Source organism: Globicephala melas, chromosome 10 (assembly GCF_963455315.2).
Source record: "Globicephala melas chromosome 10, mGloMel1.2, whole genome shotgun sequence".
Taxonomy (NCBI): domain Eukaryota; kingdom Metazoa; phylum Chordata; class Mammalia; order Artiodactyla; family Delphinidae; genus Globicephala; species Globicephala melas.
Window position 1 is genome coordinate 3,897,297 of NC_083323.1, and position 26,261 is coordinate 3,923,557.

Sequence of the window (26,261 nt, forward strand, 5' to 3'; positions counted from 1 at the left end):
GGAATGTCACAAATGAGAGAAAAAAAAATGTTATTCATAGATTATCACAGTCCTAGAAGCTGGTATTTCTTCAGTTATATAGAGGGCATCAGATCACACATGGGAAACCTTTTATTTTGTTCTTAACATGCTTAAAGCTGTTTTTTACAAAGCAATTTAAGTATGGCTACAAAAACTTAGGAGCACTTTACTTTGGAACAGTTGGTATTTCTGTAGAACTTCTGGTTGGGTCTTTGTTGTTTTCATTTTGGAAGGTTCAACAGAAATTGTGCAAAACCTCACAAGATATTTTAGTTTAGTAACATGGCTGCTCAAGAAGATAACATGTTTTAAGCGTCTGCAACAGGACCTCCCATGAGTTTTTGTGGATTATATTAATGATCTGGGTGGTTACAAAGATTTTAGTGCTCACTTAATCCAGTTCTACCTCTGAGTGTGTGTCTATACAGAGAGAGGTACAGACAGACAGACAGACACAGGTCAATCAACCTCCCACCTCTTCAAAGCTACTCTCGCAATTCCAGTGAAGCCCTGGCCCAAACCGAGTGGTGTGCCTTTCCAAGGCTGGGGCTTTTTAAACTGAGGAAGACACGGATGAGCGTTTAACAAGTGGCCCGGCACACAGAGACGACCATGAACTATGCCTTCCCACTTACAGCCTTAACAGTGGGTAAGATGCAGGCATGGCTGGTAAACGTCACGGGTCTGGAGAAGCCCAAGTCTAGGGTGATCTGGGAAGGGAAGAGTTAACGGCCCCCACATTCCCTCACCCGCTCACTGCCGCCACATTCCAAAGGGACAGGGCTCAGTGACAACACAGCCCAGGACCTAAAGTGAAGAGGGACAGCCCTCCATTCTTCAGCATCTCTCGAATTAATTAACTGGAAATGAGTCTTGTCAATGTTTTGGAAAGGCAGAAGGGGTGAAAAGAGATTGCTAGAATTAATCACAGTGAGAAACTACTTCAGCTGCCTGCCACAGCCCAGAAAACCCCACGGGAAGAGACAATGAAGGGAAGGAGGCCGACCTGCCGAGGAGCAAGCGGACCCGAGCAAACTTCCAAGCCTTTGCCAAGGAAGGGACATGCGCTCAACAAGAGGAATTTATTATCTGCGGCCACAGTAAGTACAATATATCACTTAAACGCACATTGTATCCACGGGGACAAAAGCAAACCAGACAATTACATTTTTAAAGCAAAGAAACCACAGAATACTCATGTACTTTCACTTTTAAGCTTATACGCATTTAACTCTATTGTCTAAAAGAGTCACAGGTTCTTGAATTTGTACTTAATAAATCTTCAAACACTCGCAAATTCACATACTGCAGAAGATGAAAAATCCATGAAACAGATTCCAAAAATTCAGTTTTGGATGGAGAGTTCATTCACTAAGAAGAAAAAAAACAAAACTGCAGATGTAACAGAGCTATTTACAAGAACAAAGGAAAAAAACATACAGAGAATTTTGGTCTACGATAGAAGTAATGGAAAGAAACCTGAAACAACTCATTCAATATCATACAAGGAGTTTTGTGTTCTTTTCATTGCTGAACATTAGCTATCTTTTAAAGAAAGTCTAATTACTGCCAAAAACTTTTAGACCACGTGAAAATTTCGATACCATTTTCTATTTTTCCCCTAGAACGAGTTTGAAATTTCAACTATCTTAAGAAAATGGCAGCATAAAGCCTGAATGAAAAATTACTTGCAATTAAACTTAGGGCTTTCTTTGCCATCTTAGAAGGCAAAATTACTCCCATCCATGTCCTTATGAAGGAACTGTGTCACACCCAAGGTGATGGGGAAGCAGGGACCACTTTCTACAGACTGAAAGGGAATGACCACTCCTTCTGGCATACTTACCAGCTGAGGTGTGTCACTAGTGGACTTCAGAATCAGCTTGTCACCCCTCTTCTCAACTTCAAAGCCCACTTTTTTAAGCAGGGACGCGTCTGCCAGGCCCTGCTCCTCCATCTTGGCAATCAAGTCTTGGTTTTGGCTATTGTCCTCCGTGAGGTTTCGGATGGCGAGCACCACCCACTGGGTGAGAACTGGAACCAGAGTGAAGGAATCTGCCAATGTACTTCCCTGTTTTAGAACTTCCCACGAGCATTACTGGAAAAGGAGGAGAGGAGCAAGCAACCCTAAAAGCCCAGAACCAACACATTTTTCTTGAGGATGTGCTATGAATACGCATGCAAAGCGAGAAATAATTAAAAAGTTATGACACGCATATACACATGTATGTCCAATGTGTGTGTGTGTGTGTGAGATGTCCAGCAACCGGCCCACAGAGATACTGAACTGAATGAACGAACGAGGAAGCAAAGGCTTAGAGCAGTCACATCTGAGGTGTGTGAACACAAGCCTGTGTGCAGGACGGCACATGCGCGCGCACGCACACACGTACGTTGGGTGATTATGTTACTGAGTCAGCAGGCCAGGAGTAAGAGCGCTACAGGATGAGGCATGAAGACGCCAGGCTGGAATCAGACAAGACAACCGTCTTGTTTAAAGTAAGCCCAGTTACAGATAAGAACTGTTTGCTGGGAGTCACCATGGAATTTCCCTCATTCCATATTTTAAAGATGAAGGAAGACTTTGAAGGATTTACTGCTCAGTCTGAATCCTTGTGCCCTTGAGAAAGCATCTCATCCTTGTGCCTTACTGTGCCCTGGCCCTAATTTTAAATGTTGTGCGCAGCGTCTTTCACAGCAGACAGAAGACACCTTACGAAGAATATAGAATCACTGCACTGTTTTCTGAAGTCTTTGATTTAGTTACCAAGAGCTGCGTGAACCTCACAAAGGCATTAAGTTGCGGCTAGATGTCCTTCTCTAAAGGCTGTATAAAAACTGCTGTAGTCTTGGATCCAGGGACACAGAGAGATACCAAGAACAGTGGGCCTGGCACCCTCTGTTGGTTCGGAAGAAACAAAGTGCCAAGCGTGGAACAGACACTTTTTCCAACGAAAAGAGGCCCCCCTGCCCAAGATCAGATGGAAGGTAGCAGGAAAAAAGCCCTTTCTCCTTATTACCAGACGTTTCCCATGCAGGCATTTCTGATGCCAGAACTGGGGCTCTGTGCCCCCAGAAGGTATGAGAGGCGGGTCCTTCAGCTGTTGAGTCGGCACTCCTGATCCTGTCGCACGTCCCAGCACGGCGGTGAGGCTGGGGCCGAGACGCTTCTGGCTCCTCGTCTGGACACAGGAAGCCACAGAGAAAGGCCGCCATATGCACAAAGAAAGTGTATCAAACTGTTTCCCTAGTGCAATAACCTCAGAGGAAACTAAAAAGTGAGCCTGAGACTAAAGTTAGGCAAATGAAACACAGGAAATGCACCAGCTTCGCGTTCAGGAAGCATTTTGTGGTTGCTCCCTGTCAGTCCCTCCAACACAGCCCACACTGGCCCGCAGTCCGATCACACTGGGGCCTCACACAGGAACCAGCTGCCGGCCGGCCCGCCTCCCCAGCTCCTCCAGGACGGGCCGCAGGGCTGCATGAGGAAGAGGACCAGCAAACGCTGTGGAGGAAATGACCCACTGGTCTTAAGAGGCTTATCATCAAAACCACTCGGGGGTATGAATGGCTAACGTGTTCCAAAGGGCAAAGAATGGGAATTGCCGGCGCCCAGCTGATGTGTTTCTATAGTTAGCCGCCCCCTTTGGTGGGGAAAGTGTTCTCATCTCGCCATTGCCTGTCATCCTCTCATGATAAAGCCCAGGTCCTTCAGAAGACGGTACTCCTTTCCTGGAGATGAATCCACACAAGTACTCACAACACGTAAAACCTAAATCAGGGCTTCCCTGGTGGCGCAGCGGTTGAGAGTCCGCCTGCCGATGCGGGGGACACAGGTTCGTGCCCCGGTCCGGGAAGATCCCACAATGCCGCGGAGCGGCTGGGCCCATGAGCCATGGCCGCTGAGCCTGCACGTCCGGAGCCTGTGCTCTGCAACGCGAGAGGCCACGGCAGTGAGAGGCCCGCGTACCGCAAAAAAAAAAAACCAAACACCTAAATCTGCGTTTCTCCTTTGCCACATCACCAAACCCCCACTTTGTGACAGGATAGAGAATAAAAATGATGATCCCGGGCGACAGAAACTTCCAACACATCAGTAAATTTCTCAACAATGAATCATTTGCTACAACTGATTTCTCATGCAGGACATCATCATTACTCAAATCCATTTCCTCACTTGTTGTAGGAAAAGGGGGAGGCAGTGATCATGAGAACCGACTGGCGAAGCGAACAACTGAGGGTAAATTTAGGCAAGCCTAGAGAATTCTAGTTCATAGGTATGACTCTCTAACGCTAAATGACAGATGCAAAAAGCTGCTTCCTGAAGCTTCCTAACCAGGAAGCTTAAATGTAATTGAAAGAAAAGGGAAATTCCCAGAAATGCCTCGCAAGCACCTCAAAACTGGAGGGTTGATTGGCTCTGTAATCGAGGAATGTGATGCCAGCCTTGTCACTGCCAGTTGCCAATGCCGAGTGTCTCTGGGGGAAGGAACCACCATGCAGAGCTCGAACTGTCAAATGGTTTCAGTTACAGGGCAAATAAGACCCCTGCAGAGGGTCCCTGCATCCCTCTGTGCCAGGTGCCCTTCACACCCCAGGCTCTGTCAACATCACCTCGCCAGGCCCCACCTGTCTGTCCACACATGAGGCCCTGCCCCGGGACACGCCTCCCCTCACCTGCCCCTTCCCCACAGGGCGCACAGCCGAGCTCACGCTCCTGGAAGCCCACCCTCTCTGTCTCAGCCCCCCCTCATCACCAGCATAAGCTAGGCGCGCCTGCTCTGTATTTCCAAAACACCTCCCCCCACCCCCCGCCCTTTTTTTTTTAACTAGTTCTCATCCCATTGCACTTACTTATCTGCTTAGGTGTCTATGAGCTTCTCAAGGCCAGGAGCCACACAGAATCCACCTCTAGATCCCCAGCACACAGCTCGGTCCTGACACAGAGTGGATCCTCAATGTGTTTGTTGACGTCATGTGAGCTATGATTATCTGTTTATATCTCCGTCCACCTGAACACCCTGTGAACTCCTCATAAGCAAGTCTGATGGCTTATTTACCCTTCTGTCCTCCGTTCCAAGAACGGTGCTGGGAAATGTTTGCCTGATGTCCAAGTGAGCAAACGCTATCTCCCACTCACCGTGTGCGTGTGTGTGTGCGCGTTTGTGTACGCGCGCGCAGGAAGGCATCGTGGCACTGTAGTGACCCACACAGGCTGTGCTTTTCCTTCTGCAGCGGTCCTTGGTGTGGTTTCCTGACTCAGGGCTTTGCAGGGTTGAGACTAGATGAAAGTAAATGCAACCTGGGCAAGGAAGCTGGACCGTGTTAATAAGAGGTCCATGACAACAAAACACGGGAGAATTCCCACGTGGACAGATGCAAGGGTGGATTTCAATCATGTTCATCTGCGGGGGTAACTAGCACATTTTGTGGAAGTCCCATAACGGTGTTCTAAGAAGTGTTTAGTATCTCATTTCTGTAGAAAAACTTACACGATCCCCGTTTTATATGCAGGAAAAAGGAGCACGGAAGAGGATGAGATTGATGACGATTTTCCTGATGGACAGACCCGCTGGGCCGCACGGCTTCAGGAACGGACGTGACCGTCACGTCTCCCACGGATGGGGCTCCTGGTACAGCCACCATATCAACAACCCAGTGGAAGTAGCACTGGAGTCCAAGGCAGCAAAGGCAATCTAGTCTTCTTCCGAAACCGGTATTCAAAGGGCAAAAGACGTTAAGTGGAGGGCATGGGAGGGGTGGGGGGGAGGAAGGCCACACAGCCACAGTGGGGTCAATGCCCTTCCAGAACCTTGAATATCAGAGATAACACACGAACAACAGTGCAACCCCCAACACTTTCACTTAAATGTATACAGTTCATATTCTTTGTAAGTGAAACTGATCTTATTTCCTCTTTGAGGAGGATTTCACGTGCCGCTTCACGCTCTTCTTGGGCAGATACTAAAGATGTGCGCTACATCTCTACCCTAAACAAGCACAGCATTCTGGGGTTTGTACTGTCCGCCTATAAATTAAATACCACACAAAGTCCTCTAATCTGTCCCTATTTCCAGTGGGAACATTTTGGCACTAATGTCTAGGGTCTCCGACTTAATAATAATTAAAAAACCAAATTTTAATAGTCGTTGCTTTCATAATGTTTGCGTCGAAAAGAGAAGCACGGAAAGCCGCACCCCCCCCCCCCCCCCCCCGTCGTGAGCAGTGTCTGATGCCCAAGCCCGGCTTATGAATATGCACGCACGACTCCCCTCGTTAGCGCAGGAAAGGCCGAGCCTCGAGGGTCACAGGGAGATGAAAGCGTGCCCCGGTTAATATTCACATCACCCTCTTGTTCCCTCTCTACGGAGACAGAAAGCAAGCAAGAGTGGGGGAGAAAATTAAACATCTTCTAGAGCCTCTAATCCTTAACACTCGAAGTGCTTTATTGTCTGCTTGCCTTTAGAAAGACAGCTTCTAACGTTTCCATGGCGACTCCAAACAGAAGGCGTGAGCCTGTTTGTTACAAAACTGCCTTCAAAGAACCCTGCGATCAGCACTACGGTGAGGACTCGACAGTCCAGCCGGCTCTTCATCAGAACACGTGGTGTCTGAAGGAGCCACAGAGACGAGCGTGGGACTGAGCACCTGGAAACCACAGGGCCTGGTGAGTCCAAGCGAGAAGTGGTCCCTGCCCCACCCCCCGCCGAGCACTCGTGTGGTGGCAGTGGTGCATCGGGATTCGGGAAGACACGGGCTCCACGCTGAGCCCTGCAGCCTTGCACCAGGTAGGTGAGGAGACAGGGCAGGGCAGAAGGATGTAGGCTGGGGGACTAACCGAGACAGAAAAAGAGTCCACAACCAGCAGATGTATGTGCCCAATTCACTTTTAAAGTCAAGTTAGGTGAGTTAAAACATTAAACCTGGAACTGTCTGATGAGAAAGACGCCACCTAACTTTCAGTTATTGAAATCAGTGCTGCTTGAAGTCCTGCAGGTGCCCGGGACGCAGGCCCCGCTATGACAGGGACTCTGCTCTGGTCACTGCTGTGTCTAGAAGGCTGATGAGAACAGGGGGTGGTAAATTATGGCCCATGTTTTTGCATGGCTGCAAGTTAAAAGTAGTTTTCATATTTTTAAATGGTTGGGGAAAAAAAATCAAAAGAAGAATACCAATTTGTGACACACAAAAATTATTTGCAGTTCAAACGTCAGTCTCCATAATAAAGTCTTACCGGCACACAGCCATGCTCATTCATTTATGAACTGTTTACGGCTGCTTTCACGCTGCAGCGGCTGAGCTGGTGAGTTGTGATGGAGACAGTATGGCTAGCAAAGCCAGAACTGCTGACTAAATGCAGCCCTTCACAGAAAAGGTTTGCAAAACTCTGGCCTAGAACATGGAAGGAACCAATAAATATTCGCTGAATGAAAAAATAAGCTTTTAAAGGAACTGGTACTGAAAAACTTAAACTATTTAAATTAAAACAATTTAAATGATAGAAGATTTTACTGACTTTTCAGGATATATATGTGTGTACAGACAAAACTATATGCGTAATATCTGTAAATGGTGTTTTATATATTAATATACCTGTAGATGTGTAATATATATCTCTATATTTAATATAAAATGTATAATGTACATATAACAAATAGGTCTACTATACATAATATCTACGTTTAATTTTGCTTCCAGGATATTTTTAAAAATTATTTTTAGACAACAAACCCGTTTATGGCAAGGAGTTTATGTACTGGCAAACTTTCCAAAGCATACTACTTAGCAGGCCACAGAACAGACGTCAGAAACCTTTGATGAAGTTGGTCTGAGAACAGGACGCCCCATACCAGGCAAGACCATGTCATTAGGCTTCCACAAAACCATGTCCTCTTCTGCCACATCATGACGAGACCTCCCTCAAGGTGAGGATGCTTAATAAACAGCTTCCACATCTAAACTAGTACCTTCTCAGACTATGGTAAAACTGCGTAATTTTTCAGACTGCAAAGCAGTAGTTGGGTTTGAAAATGTTCTGGAAATGCTTTACGTTGCTGAGAACCAAACACTTCAAAATCTGGCAATTTCTGTCAGCCGAAGGAAAGAAAGGGCACGGAACGTGACACCGACAGGATGACTTCGCCTCCTGCTGAGATAACCAGCTCTGCTTCCCTCCCAGCCACGCGAGTCGGAGAGACTGTGCACCTCGGGGGCCACGCTCCCGGTGGGCCCAGGTCTCCGACCCCGACCCCGTCTGCAGGCGTCCTGACCCACCTCTGCCCTGCTCTTCAAGTATTCACTTTCTGAGGAGAGAAGAAAATAAAAAAAAGGCATTTCCCAAACGGCTGCCCAGGGAACCCCAGGTTCCAATGAGGCTCTGACTGCTGCAGGAGGAACCTGTCCAAACACGCCACAGGGGGCACCTGAGTGGGGCGAGGCGGGGGCAGAGGAGGGAGGGCAACTTACCTATGACACGGGGCACAGACAAGAGAGGGTCCTCGCGGAGGAAATAAACCTGAAAAACGCCGTTAGTGTTCCTGTATGAAGTGCCAACCACTTCTGCAGAGGCGACTCTACCTCCAAACTAAGAGACACTTCACTGCGCAGTAAAGCGCATCCCAGCTCTGCCTTCATCTGCAACGATTCTCTCAACTTCCACGTAAGTCACTCAGGTAGACTACGCACTCTTCTCACTCAGAAAACTAAAGTGGAAGTCTTCATCGTGCAGACTGTGCACCCGGCCTCCTCGCACGGTGCTGGAGACCAGTGTGTGTTCAGTAACCAGCACAAACCACCCTTTGGGCTCCCTCTTCCTTCTCCAAATTGTTGGTCTATCTGATGTCTAACTTCCCTCTGCATTTTTGCAATTAAATACGAGGGCACATCTGTGGTTCAAGTGTTTCAGTGCCGTGCCAATGCGGACTGTTCTAGGTTTTGTAGTGTATCCTAACAGCATTCATAAATCAATGTATGTGTACGCTCTCATTTGCCAATTAACGGCTAATCGTTAATACTGAACACGGCAGAATAAACCCCAACTAACAGCAGAGGGTGGGGGACAAATAACTGGCAGATCTGTACCCTGCAGGTCACAGTCCGAAGAACGTAAGGCAACACTGGTGTTTAACATGTCCTACAAGGAGGGGAGGCTTTCAGTCTTTATCGAGGGAAAAAGTCATCTCAGAAACACCACTGCTTGGAAAGCCGAGGCTGCCTTTCGGTCTCTTAAATCTCTAGGGAACTAGAACATCAAAGAAGTGGTACAAAGGCCCAATAAAACACTGCTGAATCTGACAGAAATATCCTAACGTATATACAAGGGTCAACCAGAGAAATGTTGTCTCTGTGCATAACCTGTTTCTTAAAGATTCTGGAACAAAGGCTCCATTCACTGTCCTCAGTATGCACGACTCGCTTTCCGTCAACCCAACGTCTAAAGGGAGAGATGAGCTGGTCCCAGCTTGAAGGCCCCTCTCGGGAGCCTGAGCCGTCCTTCCATCTTGCCAGGCCCGTCAGCATCATCACGTGGGCGAAGAACCGCGGAACCACGGTCCTCAGCCTGGCCCCTGGCCGGGATGAGCCCTCTGTCCTTCACGAATCCCAGATGGCTAAAGCGCAGGCACCCAAGGCTGGCTGCTGCCACCCCGCCCAGCGAGCCTGTCAGTGTGGCAGTGAAGTAACGGGAAGATGATACCCGCTTGGGTCCGCAGTCACCACGCGCTCCCCACTCCAAAGCGCCTGTGGCCGAGCGAGCGCTGGGCTTGCAGGTACCTCACATCCACAGGGTTTTGTGGTAAAGGATCCTACGGCACCGAAACTAATTTTGTCCATTGCGCATTCTGGAGTCATCTCACTCACCACCTCAAAGCCGGGCGTGGTAAGGGGCAGTCCGTCTGGCGTCTGCCACACAACAGGTCTCAGATCAGAACCAACCACGGCCACTTCTAACTTAAAGCACAGGGCCTGGGGCCACCAAGCGGTTCCACGTGTATCTGGGGCAGGGCTCTAACGTCACTTCTGAGACTCCGCAGGAGCCACTGCGTGTACCGTGCTCAGCAGAGCCTGGCACATGCCGGGCATGTAGCAGAGGCCCACGATACGGAGCAGGGCCTGTCCCATGGGGGGTCGCCCTCCCCCTCTCCTGGGTCCCCGCACGCTATACTGTCACCGTGTCATCCTGAGCCCTTCTATGGAACGTGTGCTCACCTGTGTGCAGGGACTCCGGGCTGGGCCACTGCAGCTCCTGGTGCACACAGGAGGAGGGAAGTTTTAAACACCTCTGGATGAATGCTCCCTGGTGCCTGGCCTCCGTCCTCTAACAAGGGCAGGCACCCCAGTTCTCCCGTCAGATCTGAGCTGTACGTGAGGCATCAGTGACACATGCACACAGACCCCACCCCGCGCTGCACAGCCTCAGCCTCTGGGCTGCAGGGGAGACCTCCTGAGGGATAGGCTTTCTGGACACAGTAAACTTCTCAAGGAAAGCTGCTGCCCCCGAGTCTCAACCCGCATCCAGGGGCACCGCCGGCAGCAAGCTGCACTTGGCGATGGCGCAGAAGGTATGACATAATCTGAGGTCCCTGGGCTCTGACGACTGAGAAGCTTATGAAGAGAAGCCGCACTTGGCGATGGCGCAGAAGGGTGTGACGTAACCTGAGGTCCCTGGGCTCTGACGACTGAGAAGCCAGTGAGAGCCCAGAGGAGACAGCCCACTCAAGGCCCTGGCAGCCAGGTAGGAGGGTATTTCTATAGTGCTCTGTGCTCTTTGGAATAAAGGAATCGCTGGCTTGAATGAATTTCTACCTTCCATGTAAGCAAAGCTTTGCCAGAGGAATTAGCTTAAGTGTCTCTCATGTAAGCCAAGACTGCCAGTTTATCTGCATAAAATAATAACAGTAATAATAATAAAAGTAATGGCAGCAGCGGGCGTTATCACCTGCAGAGTGTACAACATGTGTCAGGGGCTGTTACAAGCACTCACAGAAAGTATTCAACCTTCACAAACACACCACCTGCGGGAGGTGTTAAAAACCCATTCTACTGATGAGAAAACTCATCAGACACAGGAGGCTGAGGTCCTGTCCGAGGTCACACACCTGCAGTGGGCGGGCCTAGCTTGGATGCAGGCTCCAGCACCCACCCCGCTGCTCCTAAGCCCTCCTCAGGGCCCACAGCCGACGGGAGGACACTTGGGGGAGGCCCAGTGCGGTCCTTCCTCCGGCCAGTCTGACCGCGAGCTTCTGAGCTCTGCCCATACGACAGCGAAGGAGTAGCAGGTTTTATAACACTTGAAACAGACCCCCTTTCTCTTCAAAGAAATCTCGAAAGATAAGCTCTCAGATACCAGTCAGAGTGACTACCTCTGCAAAACGTCTTTGGAAGTAACAATAAACAGCTCAAAATGAAATTAAAATTTCGAGTAGAGAACGTTAAGTAACCCCATCCAAATTAAGGAAGATGACTGTTGGTCTAGTACTAATGACATCTGACATTAGTAAAGCACAGCCAAGGGTCAGAAACAGTTCTAAGACACAAGGGCGTAAATGAAGAACACAAACAGTGTGGTGCTTCTGGAGGACTGTGGACTCGACAAGACCCAGCAGGGACCAAAGCGTCAGCATACTGCATGTGCCTAAGCATCTGTTAGCACTGTCCTTGGTCCAAATGTCACTAGTCTCCGGGGGTGATGAACTCTATGGGTCACCCAGGCCATGCTGGTGGCCTCTCCACCCCTCCTCCCCTCCCAGCAGCTCCCAGAGAGTCCCCAGTCAAGAGGGGGTGGGGGCTTCCCTGGTGGCGCAGTGGTTGGGAGTCCGCCTGCCAATGCAGGGGACGTGGGTTCGTGCCCCGGTCCAGGAGGAGCGGCTGGGCCCGTGAACCATGGCTGCTGAGCCTGCGCGTCCGGAGCCTGTGCTCCGCAATGGGAGAGGCCGCAACAGTGAGAGGCCCAGGTACCGCAAAAAAAAAGAAAACATAAATATAGGAATAAAAAAAACTTGAACATCTTCATGACACAGGAAATCCAAATGGTCAATAAACCAAATGATCAACAAAAAATCAAAACGTACTTATTACTAATTAGAGTATTTAACATCACAAGGACATATTATACTCATCAGAATGGCGAAAATTTCTAAGTGACAGCATCAAGTGTCGATAAGGTAAAGGAAAGGGAGCTCATACACTGCCGATGGGAGTAAAAACTGGTACGATCAATTCCAAAAAGAGTGTGGCATCACCTAGAATAAAGCTGAAGATACGCAAGACACAGATTCCAGTCCTTAAGACACCTCATGCTCACGTGCCAGGATACGTGCATGGACGAAAAAGTTCACAGCAGCATTAACTGTGATAGCCCCAAAGTGGAAATGAGCCACATGTCCGCCAACTGAATGAATGAATAAACGTTGTATCTTCTTGCAATGGAATACTATACGGTAAACTACATGCAACGGTTGGCTTGAATCTCACAATCATGCTTTTGAGTGACAAATGACGAAACAATGCAAGCCATGATTCCATTTATATGAATCTCAAAGACGGCCAACCCAAAGCACACTGTGTAGGCCGCATGCACAGGAGCTAACCGGAGGAGGGCAGGGATGCCTGATAAGGAGCTCGGTTGGGGAGGGGCTCAGAGAAGTCTGGCAGTGTTTTTCGCCTTGACCTGGGTGTTGGTTACACATGTCTGCTTTACAATTATTTGCAAACAACACACATAGGCTCTTCCCACTTTGCGGTACGCACACTGTATTTCAAGATAAGTACAATTAAAAAAAATGAGGATGACTGAACTTGAAGTTTGGGTTGATTTGCCAAATGGCAATTCACATGTTCCCTCAACTAGACAGCCCTAAGAAATACTGCCCCGTAACGCCCCAAAGCGCCTCTGAATTCTGCGGCTTCCACTGTCTCAGTGATTCACAAGTGTTGCCCAGGATGTGCAGCCCACTCGCAGCCCGGGTGCCTGACGGATTGTGCATCAGAAACTTTCGTTGTCATTTTCTTCTTGAAAACCCATTAGGATTCCCTGGTGCTTCCTAATTACACCCAGAGGAAACACGTGAACAAGAGCTGTGCTAGTTTCTGAAGGTGCTTTAGGACAGAAAGACAGCAGAGTAGCTTTGATTCTGACATATTTTGGTTTCTCTCAAAAACTGGGAAAATGTTTTGACTTCTGAGAGGATTTTCCTACCCTTAACCAGAAAGTGCAGATCTCTCTCTGCATTTGACACTGTCTTCATTCTGTGAGCTTCCGTGAGAATGTTAAAATTAGGCCCTTAACTAAGAATGCAGACACGACTCTCTTGTAAGCGCTGGCTCCTCACAGTCACGTGAAGGCTCTCCAGCACAGGGCTGGGCCTGTACTGGAAACTGCGAACCACCTCTTAGCTTTGCTCTTGCCGGGCTTCTGTCCAGCAGCGAGGCTTCTGCACAGCACGGGGCCTGCTTTCCGCTGCACTCAGTTAACCCTGAAGAAGAGGTCTGCCCGTTGCCCACACGGCCTTTCCTGGCAGCTCAGAGGCCAGCTGCCGGCGTGGGGAGGGGGCCGGCCAGGGCTCACAGGCCACACGGCCATGCCCCACTCTGGCGGCCCCAGGGGCAAAGGCACCTTGTCTCTACCTCAGAGGAGACGTCCAGACCTGAGGACGGTAAGAATGGAAAAGGCGAGTATGTCTGAAAGTTAGCTTTACTTTTGTATGTTCTGAGTTTGCGACCGTTATCCAAATGAAGTGGGGGTGATGTGGATCCCCAGAGCCATGAGGACACGAAAGGCCAGAGCACCCGGAGGCCTCCCTGCCCCTGTCACCCCCATGAGGCCGTCAGCTCCAGGCAGAAAGCAGGCCCCGCCTTCCCTTCGAGCTGCTCAGATCCACGAACAAACGTGGGAAAGCTGCCACCAGGGCTGGCACTGGGACACAGCCAGCCCGGCTGCGCTCCCCCGTCACAGCCCACGAGCAGGGCTGCCAGCCTCCTGCCCCGGCGGCTCCAGGGCCCGGCCCTCGGCACCCTTGTCTGTATCCAGTGAGGGCCAACCTCATCCCTTCACGGGCTCACTCGCCCAGTAAGGGCTTTCTTTTTAATCTTCCGGTTCTAGACAAATAAGTGGCACAGAGAATGCAACACTTCCTGCTAAGAATGATGATCGCAAAACGGACGGCCAGCCAGTTACTATTTAACGGCGGCGTGAGATGGCTGTGGCACACCGATGTTTGGACCAGGCCCTTCTCTGTCACTGCTACATTTGACTAAGGTCATTTCAGGCAAAAATACTGGCATTAGTCAGGGTACCTAGAACATGTTTCTCTGCGCCAAACTCCAGCAACCCGACCTCGCAAGTGTCTTGCAAAATATGGATTCTGTGTGGCAGTGCTATGTAAGTACAGTGATTTAAAAACACATGCAAAGTCACTGCTCATTTCAATAAAGAACGCAAACGTAAAAAGAAAAACTGGGAATTAATTAACTTTGTCAGAAAATATACACATCTAAATAACAACGGCAACACTTCTCAAGCACAACCCACGTTCCGGGAAGTGCTCTGGGCACGCTGTGTGCAGGCAGTCATCCTTCTGTTCTGAATTCAGTGGCTCTTCTGAAGGCAGATCTTCACCCTCGGGGACCGCCCTGAGTATGACAGCCGGAGGAGTCTACCTCAACTACAACAGGCCCAGTGAGACAGCCTGGTAATGCCATTTGGGGAAAGAGGTGAGGTATGATTACCAAGCACTGAAACTCTGGATGTCCTTGTGCTGGTAAACTGTGTCCTGAATGTACTTTCAAAAGGCATCCGGCACATTCTTTGCAGAGACAGGCTCCCTGGAATCTGAGTTCAGCCCCACGAGAGGCAGTGTCTGAGGGAAACTGTCATGCAGATGAATTTTAGGCTGATATTTCAAACTTACTACTTTATGGTCTAATCTATACGTCAGATATACAACTTCTGAAATACAGAGTCAAGACTTAACAAAAGTTCTTTTAAACTATACTTTATACCATAGAGAGACTGGGGAGGTGCAGAACGATTATGATGCAAACAGTGTTAGAGAAAAGAATTTTGAAAAACAAGTACTTGGTACACCCAGACAATGGAATATTCTTCAGCACTAAAGAAAGAAGTGAGCTAGCAAGCCATGACAAGACATGGAGGGGGCGCACGTGCACTTTAGCAAGTGAAAGAAGCCAACCTGAAGGCTACGTGCTGCATGATTCCAACTCTGTGACAGTCTGGAAAAGGCAGAAGTATGGAGACAGGAGAAGATCAGTGACCCGGGGACACCTCCCCGGGGATCAGTGACACCTCCCCGGGGTCAGGGGAGGGACAATGCAGAGGTGGAGCGCAGAGGAGTTTTAGGACAGTGAAAATACTCTGTGTGATACTACAATGATGGATACGTGTCATTACGTATTTGTCCAAACCCACAGAATGTACAACATCAAAAGTGGACCCTTAAACTATGGACTCTGGGTAATAATTATGTGTCAACATAGGTTCAACTTCTGTTAAAAAAAACAGAAGTGCCCCTCTGCTGGGGGTTACTGATGAGGGAGGCTCTGCACGTGTGAGGGCTGTGGGAAAATGGGAAGTCCCCGTACTGTCCTCCCAACTTTGTTGTAAGCCTAAAACTGCTCTTAAAAAATAAAGTCGTCAAAAGTTTTTAAAAGAAAACCAGAAGTAATATAACAATAAACAGATGTTTCATATAGTTTCTTTTAGTTTCAAAATTCAAAATACTTAGGCTAGCAAACTCACAACTGCCACGGAAGACTATTAACGCGAAATCATTTAAGCGAGTTATTTCTAACGTGGTTTCCCAGCGACGTTCTTTCCCTAAAGTTTCGCTCATCAGACAGCATTTGTCAAATCAATCAGCCACAGGAGCGGATCCTTAAGAACAAAAATTAATGGCAACAAATGTTCGCGAAAGCTTTGTTTCTGGTTTGAAATTAATTTTATATGGCGGCACTTAAAACACTGATAGTAACGGCTGAGAAGTAAAATTAAGAAAACACGGTGTCACCTCAAAGCCAGGTGGCTGAAGTGGCAGCCAGGGAGTCGAAGGGAGCAGCTTCCGAGGACCCTGTCTCACTACTTCTGGTGTGAGGGCGCCTTGCCCCGTCCCCACCCAGGCTGAGTGGGAGCAAGGGTGACACAGTTCACACCAGGCACCTCACCTTGGAAAAGGACAGACTCCCATTTTCTACCTTACGTGACAATAAACCTCAAGCAATTGTGCTTTTCATGCAAGTAAACAGGACAGAGCAGGACCGGACGCGTTCTGACGTCCGAGAGGCAGGGGGACAGCTGAGCGAGGCAGGCTTGGCAAGACCGACCCGGAGCCCAGGTGAGTGCGCAGGCCTGAGGTCAGCGGGCAGGTGCGCACACCACGCACTCTGGCCTCTCCGTGTGCGCAGGAGACGCGCACGGCTCGGCAGCCTTCACATGCAGACGTTTCAGTGTGCTGACAACAGTTTTCATTTCTAGCCGCTGTGATCTTAGGGATGTAAGAAAACGAGCAGCACACAACTAAGAGCTGAGTAGACACCATCTGAAGGAGTACAGCCTGAAGTATTTTAGTCTCATTTTAAAAGAGCTGGGACTATTTGCCAAAACACCTGAACAAGGAAACAGAGTCCACTTTTGTGAGAGCCTCATGCAAGATATGACATCCCACTCCTCCAACTTTCGGCTTCGAGCCCTGGGGAACCAGTTGCTAGGATACCGTAGAAGCTACATAAAACAGGTCTTCTTCCCTCTTTCATTCTGAACACGTTTGTTTATTTATTTATATAGTCAAATCCATCAGGTTTGTGCTCTTTGACTCTTTTTAAAAAAATTTTTGGCTGTGTTGGGTCTTCGTTGCTGTGCGCTGGCTTTCTCTAGTTGTGGCGATCGGGGGCTACTCTTTGTTGTGGTGCGCGGGCTTCTCATTGTGGTGGCTTCTCTTGTTGCAGAGCACGGGGTCCAGGCGCTCAGGCTTTAGTAGTTGTGGCACACGGGCTCTAGAGCTCAGGCTCAGTAGTTGTAGTGCACGGGCTTAGTTGCTCCATGGCATGTGGGATCTTCCCGGACCAGGGCTCGAACCCGTGTCCCCTGCATTGGCAGGCGGATTCTTAACCACTGCGCCACCAGGGAAGCCCCTGAACGGGTCAATTTAGATGACGCCTTGGCCTGCATCTGTGTGAGCGTGTGTGGGGTGCAGGGTGGCAGCGTGTTACGCTCTCCTCAGCCTGGGAGTGGCACCTGAGCATCGCCCACCCATAGCCCCTCACTGACTTGCTTCACACAGGGTCCCAGGGAGGCCTCCGCTAACCTGCGAAGTCGTGTGCGCACTTGTTTGCTTTGGACAGGGAGAAAGATATGGTTTGCACACCTTCAATCACACTAGGTGAGGGGTAAGAGAATCAATGAGAGGCTTTAAAAAACCAAATTAAATCACTGGGAAGCCAAACCCAAAGTTTACCTTTTGAAAGCCAAACAGCATTAAGAGGTTTTCTAGTTTTAATTAATGTCAGCTCAACAACTGAACAAATGATCACTGAAGGTTCACCAGCTGTTTAATGCTGGGGACACAGAAGTCAATAGAAGACAGTCCTTCCCCTCCGGAGGAGGAAAGACTGATTTCAGCAGAAAGATTTCTGCTTTGAACATTAGGATGGGCACAGTAAGATATTAAAAGCAGAAACGTATCATTTTGTGCATACCGCATAAGTACTTCTCCGGTGTGGAAACTCACTGACGCCTTTTATAAACAACATCAAGTTTAGCCAGCTGTGCCATTCTGAAATGTTTAAGGCATCTCCCTGAACGCCTCCCTCTGGTGGCTGCTTGGCAGGCGCAGTCACAAGCTAGACTCCTCATGAAGAAAGAGTATAGAATGGAACGTGTCTCCATGTTTATACTATAATTCCTGCATTCCCCAAGATGTGGCACTGTAGTCCAGAGTTTCCAAAATGCACATGAGAACAGTAAAGATTCATTCCGTGGTACCCTGCAAGAGAGACACCTGCTTAACACAGGTCCTACATATATGTATTATTTAGGAGCCTTCCCTCATATAATAGCTATTTAAGATACTGCAGAAAAAAATATGCTTTGGGACACACTGTGGTAACACACAGCGTCCAATGTGGGGTGTGCAATATGATACAGATCCCGCCTAGGATAGACTTTTTTAGAGGGAAAGAGTTACGTATCCAGGTGTTTCCATGTGCTATGTTCACAGAGTGGCAGGGGTAACACAACGGATCCGCAGAAGATCAAGACGAGGGACTCAGGCTCAGTTCAGGGGGACTGTGGGAAAATTCCAGGAGAAGACATACATGCTCAAGCCTTAGAAGAGGAAGGAGTTGGCCGTGGCAGAGGTACCTGTTTTCCAAGGCGGCTACCACCTCAGGGCTTAGGTATCTACCTCGATTATTACCTGAGGCCAAAGCAGAGGAGTGGGTACCACGTGCTAGACGCAACAGGACTGATTAACTCAAGACTGCATCCAACCCATCTGAATGCCCACGTGTCCCCCAAGAAAGGGAGACTGGAAGAAACACTGTGAGGGAGTGAAGGAAGCACCCGCAAGGACGTCTAGACACTTGAACTAGACAATCCTGGGCTCGCACCTTGGTCCTGCCACTCACGAGCTGGGAGAGCCCGGACCAGCTGCAGTCAGGGAACCAACTCTCTGAGCTTTACTTCTCTCATCTGTAAAATAATAGTTCCCAACAAAGAGGCTTTTGTTAAAAAAAAAAAATTGTGCGAGATAATGTATGTAAAGGGTATAGCATAGGGCTTGGCACCTAGAAATAACTCAATGATTTTAAGAATTTTAATGTGAGGAGCAACAGAACGCACACGTCCTAAGTGTATATCCTGATGGGTTTTCTCACACATACACATCACATGACCCCACCCAGATCAAGATGCAGAACGTGCCCAGCACCCTGGAGGGCCTCCAAGTACCCCTTCCCTATCAACAGCCGCCCTCCTACCCCTCAAGGTAACCACCATTCTGACTGCAGTCGCCACAGATTAATTCTGCCCGTTCTTAAACTTCGCGTAAATGGAATCCTACAGTGTATACTCTTTTTGAATCTGGCTTCTTTAGCTGAAAACTACGTTAGTGAAGTTAATCCATTTGTCACACAGAGCAGTTCATTCTTTACTGCTGTGTATTGTTCCACGGAATGAACATTCCACAACTTCTGTTCTACTGATGACTACTTCGGATGTTTCCACTTCGGGGCTATTATAAATAATGTGACTAGGAAGGCTCCTGCACACGTCTTCTGATAGATACGTGTATGCATTTCTCCTGGGGGTACAGCTAGGGGCGCAACTGCCGGCTCACAGGGCTGGTGGACGCCTAGTGTTAGCAGACACCGACAGTTTTCCAAGGGCATTTTTCCAGTTGCCGTCTCCACCATCAGTTTACTAAGGTTCAGGTTGCTGCACATCCTTGCCGTCACTGGGTGCTGTCAGTCCTCTTATGAGCCATTCTGGTGGGCTCCTTACTGTGGGTTCAATTTGCACTTCCCTGATGAATGATGATGTTGAGCTCTTTTCATACATTTACTGGCCATCTATCTGGATTTCCTCTTTTGTGAAATGCCATGGGTCTTTTGTCCATTCTTAAAAACTGAATTACCTTTTCTTTGTTGTTTTGCAGGAGTCCTTTATTTATTATGGGTATGAGTCCTTTGTCAGATATATACAATGCAAAAACCTTTTCAAAGTCTTTCTCTTATAGTTAGCGCTTTTCGGTTATAATTTTGATGCCTTGTTTATGAAATCTTTGCCTCTTCTAAGACAATAACCATATTCTCTTATGATTCCTTCTAGAAGCTCTTGTGTTTTCCCTTTCACATTAAGGTCTATGATTCATCTTGAATTAATGTTCATGAATGGGAAGAGGTAGGGGTGGTAGGCTTTTTCCCCCCTACGGATATTAAATCGGTCTAGCACCATTTATGGAAAAAGACCAAAAAAAAAAAAACCCCAAAAAACCCCAAAAAGACCATCCTTTTCTGCTCAGCTACAGGGGCGCCTTTGTTGTGCATGTGTTACTCTGTTTGAGGACTCTCTCTTCTGTCCTGTGATATTATTATCATTATTATTTCAGTTCTACCACTGACCCAGTGCAATCACAGATGAAAATATACCTTTCTCCTAGCATTAACAGCTGTAACAGGATATTTGTACAAGAACATCTACTTGTTGAGAAACTATAGGCTGAGCACTTTGCAAACATGATGACATTTCACATTCACCATAACCCTGCGGGGATAGGTCCCATTTTAGATAAATAAGCTAAAACTCACAACAGAGGTTTAAGTGAAGTGTTTAGAGGTTAAGAAGGGGCAGAATCTGCATCTGTCTAGCCCCAGAACTGATGGTCTTGCCACTATGCCATACTTCCCGAACACGAGATCACTGGGGAAATGCTGTTTGGTTATTATTCCTATAAACGGTTACATTTCTGTACACAAGTAAAACTTACAAATGAGGGCTTTCAATAAAAAAAGAAAGAAGGAAACAGAAAGGAAGGAAGAAAAAGAAAGAACAGAAAAAAACCCCAACCCTGTTTAGACTCTCATCCTATCCCTGTCCCCTCCCCCTCCAATAAAAACAATATAAAAAAAAAAACCACATCAAGGACAACTGATCAAAACATAGATCAAAAGAGAATCAAGGGAAAACATTTCAAATAAAGCTCAGCTGTTTCTATTTGGAAACAACAACAATAAAAAATCCCACTTGCCACAATAGATGACAAATAAGAAATGGACCCTGTGGTAGCGGAGCTGGAATTTTCCGATGGCATCTGCTACTGTGTCATTACTGCGGGTCTCCGCAAGGGAGCCGGCGAGTGAACAGCTGGTCTTGTGTCCCTGACGCAGCAGCCGTCGCGGAGCGCTGTCCTTTGGGGTTAAGCACCCCTTTGAGATGTTGTCTTTTCCCTGGAACTAGAAACCCCAGTCGGTCTCTAGAAGCCACCTCCAAGAGATGGGACAGTAAGCCTCCTAGCCCTGTTCTCAGCCTGGGAGAGCTTTCAGCCACCTTGAAATTCCTAATCCCCAAGTAAAGAGGAAGTCTTTCATAGGGTCCAAACCACAGACTGCCCACGGGGAACAAGGACTACTACCCTAAGGTAACACGAGCCCTCATCCCCACCCACCCCGTGGAGGACGTGTGAGTACACGGACGCAGCCAGTCCATGTGGGGTGATCAGAGAACGGAGGTATTTTCGTTAACTGACGTTTACTATCTCTGCACTGATTCCTAGTCTAGGCATATCCGAAATATCTGTTGCTTTTTAACACAAAATACTGAAATTAAAGTTCAATGAAAGCTTGACTGGTGTGAGTTATTAGAAGGGGTTAAACCAAACCAAGCTGAAATAGTATCACTGCCAAACCACGCTTATTCAATTCACAAGAGAATCATCAAACCCGTGGGAGAAATTTCTCCTGTGCTTTGAACCACCCCTCACCCACCAAACACACACACACACACACACACACCCCTTCCTCAAGCTGCTGCTTTTTCATGCATTTGTTCACTGTTTTACTCTGTCACCTACCCATCTAAGAAATATTTATTGGACATTTACTATGCACCTGACAGCAACATATTATACTTAGGTGAGAAACAGAAAAAATGGCCCCTGCCACATGGGCCTTGGTCTCGAGGGTAATTAAGACATAAATGCACAAATATTCATCCAATTACAGACTGTGATAAGCTGAAGGAACAGAGCAGGTTCTAGCAGGGGTCAACCGGCAAGGCTTCCCTGAGGAAGAGACGAGGAAGGTGGACATGGAGACGAGGAGGACTGAGCCAGGGGAGAGAGTCCAGGCTGAGAGATGAGCGTAACGACTGCCTTGAGGTGAGAAATTAGATAGATCTGAGACACAAAAAACGAAGAGTCTCTGGGGAATGCTAAAAAAGGGAGACCGGGAGGAGCTTCAAGATGGCGGAAGAGTGAGACGCAGAGATCACCTTCCTCCCCACAGATACACCAGAAATACATCTACACGTGGAACAACTCCCACAGAACACCTACTGAGCGCTGGCAGAAGACCTCAGACCTCCCAAAAGGCAAGAAAGTCCCCTCGTACCTGGGTAGGGCAAGAGAAAAAAGAAAAAAGGAAGAGCGGTCTGGAGGTAAATGAAAAGGCAGGTAGGCAAGACCACACAGGACCTCTCAGGACGCGCTGGGGCCTGTGGACTTATTCTCAGGACAATGGGCAGGCTTGGAGGTTTCGCAAATGGGCATGTTTATGAGGGATGGTGTGGGGCAGGGAGAGTCAAGAGGCAGAGAGGAATGACCCTATTTTGGTTGTAAAAGACTGCACCGAATGGATGGGGAATAAATATCACCGCAACACAACAAAACCAGAAACTGAAAGATGACTTAGGAAGCTACTGCTGACATCCAGGCCAGGGGTGAGGAGAGTATGGACTGGATGGTAGCAATGGAGATGAAGGGAAATGGGTGGATTTGGGACGTATTCTGGAGGGAGAATCAACAAGACTTGGTGACACTTTAGTGGCCGGAGAGTAAAAAACAGCATCATGAGCGACTCCCAGGTTTCTGACCTGAGCGCCTAGATGGATGGAGATATTCCCACATTTATTGAAAAAGACAGGGGAGAATTTTGCAGAGATATTAATAGCTTAACTTTGGACATCCTAGGTTTGGGGTGTCAGTAAGATATGCAAGCAAAATGTTAAGCAGGGTGTCAGAGACATACGCCTGAGACTCAGAAGAGAGGTCTGTCTAGAGGTTACACCTGGTAGACAAAGGTGAACAGATGATGTTTAAAGCCTTCAGAATACCCAGAATACAACTTCATCTCCCATCTCCACGGCTACCAGCCTGGCCCAGGCCACTGTCATCTCCTGCCTGCATGATGCCAACAGCCTCCCTACAGGATTCCCTGTCATTCCACGGGCCCAGAATAGTGTCTGGGACATGAAAGGTGTTCAATAAACATTGAATGAATAAACGAATAAAGGAATAAATGGGTGAGATTCTTTAGGGAGAAAATGTAGAGTGAGAAGAGAGAGCCTGAGCTCTGGAATGTCCAGAACTCCAACGTTTAAAAGTCATGTAGAAGAGGGAGAAACAACAGAGAATAAGGAGGAGGAGCCAGGAAGACGTGAAAAAAAAAACAAGAGGAGGCACCATCATGGAAGAAAAAAGTGTTATGTTGAGGAAGTGATGAGATCTGTTGAACTGAGTGTTAATATGATGAGAACTGCAAAGCATCCACTGACTCTGACAATTCAGAGGTGACTGGTGACAACAGGCAAATGATGAAGCTTATGAACACATTCATCTGTCTATATTCTCCTTTGAAATTATTCCCTTTCTCAATAAATGTGGGAATATCTCCATCCATCTAGTTGCTCAGGTCAGAAACCTGGGAGTCACCTGTGATGCTGTTTCTTTTTTATTCTCCCACCTCTGAAGTGTCACCAAGTCTTGTTGATTCTCCTTCTAGATTATGTCCCAAATCCATCCAACAAAAAGGGTAAAGTAGAGACACTCTGGCATGGAGGATACCAGATGCAGAGGGTGCAGATACCATGCTGGAAATACTAGAATGAAGTCAAAGTATACATATTAAAACAATGAGATCCTGTAGCTATCACAACAAAATGCTGGAATCAGGCATACATTTTCAAACAAACTCATATGGTTCCTCACCCATGAACCCACTTTAAAGGAAATTCTGAAAGAAGGACTTCAGGCCGAAGGAAAATGATCCCAGGCGGACAGACAAAGCTATAAGGAGGGGTGAAAGGCAGGAAAGCAGTACAAATGTGGATAGATCTAAATGAACACTGATGTTATAGAACTACGATAATAACATCTTACAGAGTTGTAAAAATAGGATAAAAATATATAACAACAACAGCATATAAACTGGGGGGTGTTGAGGGGTCCTGTATTATCTGGGAAGGGGGCAAAGGTCTGAAAAACATTAGATTTTCCTCAGTCTAGGAAGCATGTTGTAATTTCCCAGGGCACTATTAACAGAATAGAAAAAAAGAATTAAAAACTTTTAAACCAGAAAAAGATAAACATTAAACAATATAAAACAATCAATCCAAAAGAAAGAGAGAAAAATAAAATAAAATAGAAAGCAAACCAGAGTAGCTTAAATACAAACACATCAGTAATTACAGAAAATATAAATGGGCTAAATGCAATAGCTAAAAGGCAAAGAAACTAGATTAAGAAAAAATCAACTATGCTGTTTACAACAAACACCTCTGACACAGAAAGACTGAAAATAAAAGGACTGTAAAGGTTATACCATGTAAATACCAACCAAAAGTGAGATAAAGTAGCTGTATTAGTAACAGGCAAAAAGCATTTTTAGAGATACAGAGGGTCACTTTACAGTGACAACAGGGATATTTTTCAAGACCTATTATACACCTTAGTCTAATAATGTTGTCTCAAAATATATAAAGAAAAATGTTATATAACTAAAAGGAGAAATTTAGAGAAATCTATAATCGTAGGCTGGTATTTTAAAACATTTCTCTCCACAACCAATAAACCAAAGTAGACAAAAATATCACTAAAAATGTAAAAATTTGACAAACTTGACCTAAAAAAACTGTACTCCACTACTAGAGAACAGATGTGATTTTCAAGCACACACACAACAGTTGCAGAAACTGACCATACACTGGGTCATCAAGCAAGTCTTAATAAATTTCACAGGACAAAGCACATCAATATGTGCTCTTTGATCATAATGAATTTATGTTAGAAATCAATCTCCAAAAGATAATTCTTATTTGTTCAGAATTTAAGAAATGCATTTCTAAATAATCCATGGGTCCAAAAAAAACATAATAGAAATTAGAAAACACTTGAAATGCATGATAACCAAAATAATACATACTAAAATCCATGCAAAGAAGCTATAAAAATACAGAGAGGAATAAAAGCTGAAAAGTAATAATCCTAAATAAATGGACAGATATACCATGTTCATGGGTTAGAAGACTCAGATGTCAATTCTCATTACACTGATTTTAGCCAAAGCAACCTCAATGAGTAATTCAACATGTGGGGATTTTACACTGTTTTTGTTGGTGGTGATTTCATGTGTGTACATGTGTGTAAGCACATGTGTGCACACAAACACACAAGTGTGAATGTATAGAATGTGACTAGCTGGTTTAAAATTTTTTATGGGCAAATACAAATGACCAAAAATAGCCATAATACTCTTAAAAAAGAAGAAACAAGTTGGAAGGACTCACTCGACGTATCAAGATACTTTAGAAAGTGACAGTACTTAACACCATAGTACTGGTACAGGGATAGAACACAGAGATCAATGGAAAATAAAGAGAGTCCAGACCCACACACAGATGGACACCTGACTTATGATACAACTGGCACTACAGCAGACAATGTGTTTTCTTTCAATAACTGGGATGGGATAATTGCGTGTCCATATGGAAAAACATAGAAATAGACCCCTAACTCACACCATACAAAAAAATCAACTCCAAGTGAATTAAATATAGATCTAAATATAAAAGGTATCAATGCTCTGTGGTGACCTAAATGGGAAAGAAATCCAAAAAAGAGGCGATATATGTATACGCTGATTCACTTTGCTGTACAGTAGAAACTAACACAACATTGTAAAGCAACTATACTCCAATAAAATTTTTAAAAATAAATAAATATAAAAGATAAAAATATGAAGTATTCAGAAAATAATATAGATTATCATCATGACCTGAGGGTATGAAAATATTTCTTTAACAAGATACATACCTAAAAAACTAACCATAAAGAAAAAGTGATAAATTTGACTAAAAGTTAAGAACTTCTGTTAATTAAAAAAAAAAAAAAGCTATAAAGGGAATGATAAGATAGTCATAGAACAAGGGAAAGGAAATATTAGCAACACATGTAGCTGATAAAGAACTTCTATCTAGAATATATAAAGATCTATTACAAACAAATTATAAAAAGATAACCCAATGAAAAAAAGGTTTTGATCAAGCACATTTTACACACACACACACACACACACACACACGCAATCCAAATGGTAAATAAACATTTTAGAAGATGCTCAGCCTCACCAGTCATGCAGGCAACAGAGCAAATGGGATCTTAACTATAGCGGGAGCATGAGGGAGGGAGGAGAGGAGGTGGTATACAAGAGCCAAATCCTAGTGTCCTAACAAAGTAAAC

The 26,261-nt window shown here is 46.5% G+C and overlaps 1 protein-coding gene across 1 annotated transcript in view; it reads right to left on the minus strand.

Annotated features, from left to right (window-relative positions):
- Positions 1-1,089: 1,089 nt before the first annotated feature.
- ATXN10 (ataxin 10) overlaps positions 1,090-26,261 on the minus strand; it is a 150,512-nt gene continuing 125,340 nt past the window's right edge. The window contains exons 11-12 of the mRNA XM_030855647.2: positions 1,868-2,055; positions 1,090-1,392 (exon numbers count right to left, since the gene is read on the minus strand). Coding sequence (XP_030711507.1) covers positions 1,390-1,392; positions 1,868-2,055 — 191 coding nt within the window. The 3' untranslated portion in view covers positions 1,090-1,389. The remainder of the gene's footprint in view (positions 1,393-1,867; positions 2,056-26,261) is intronic.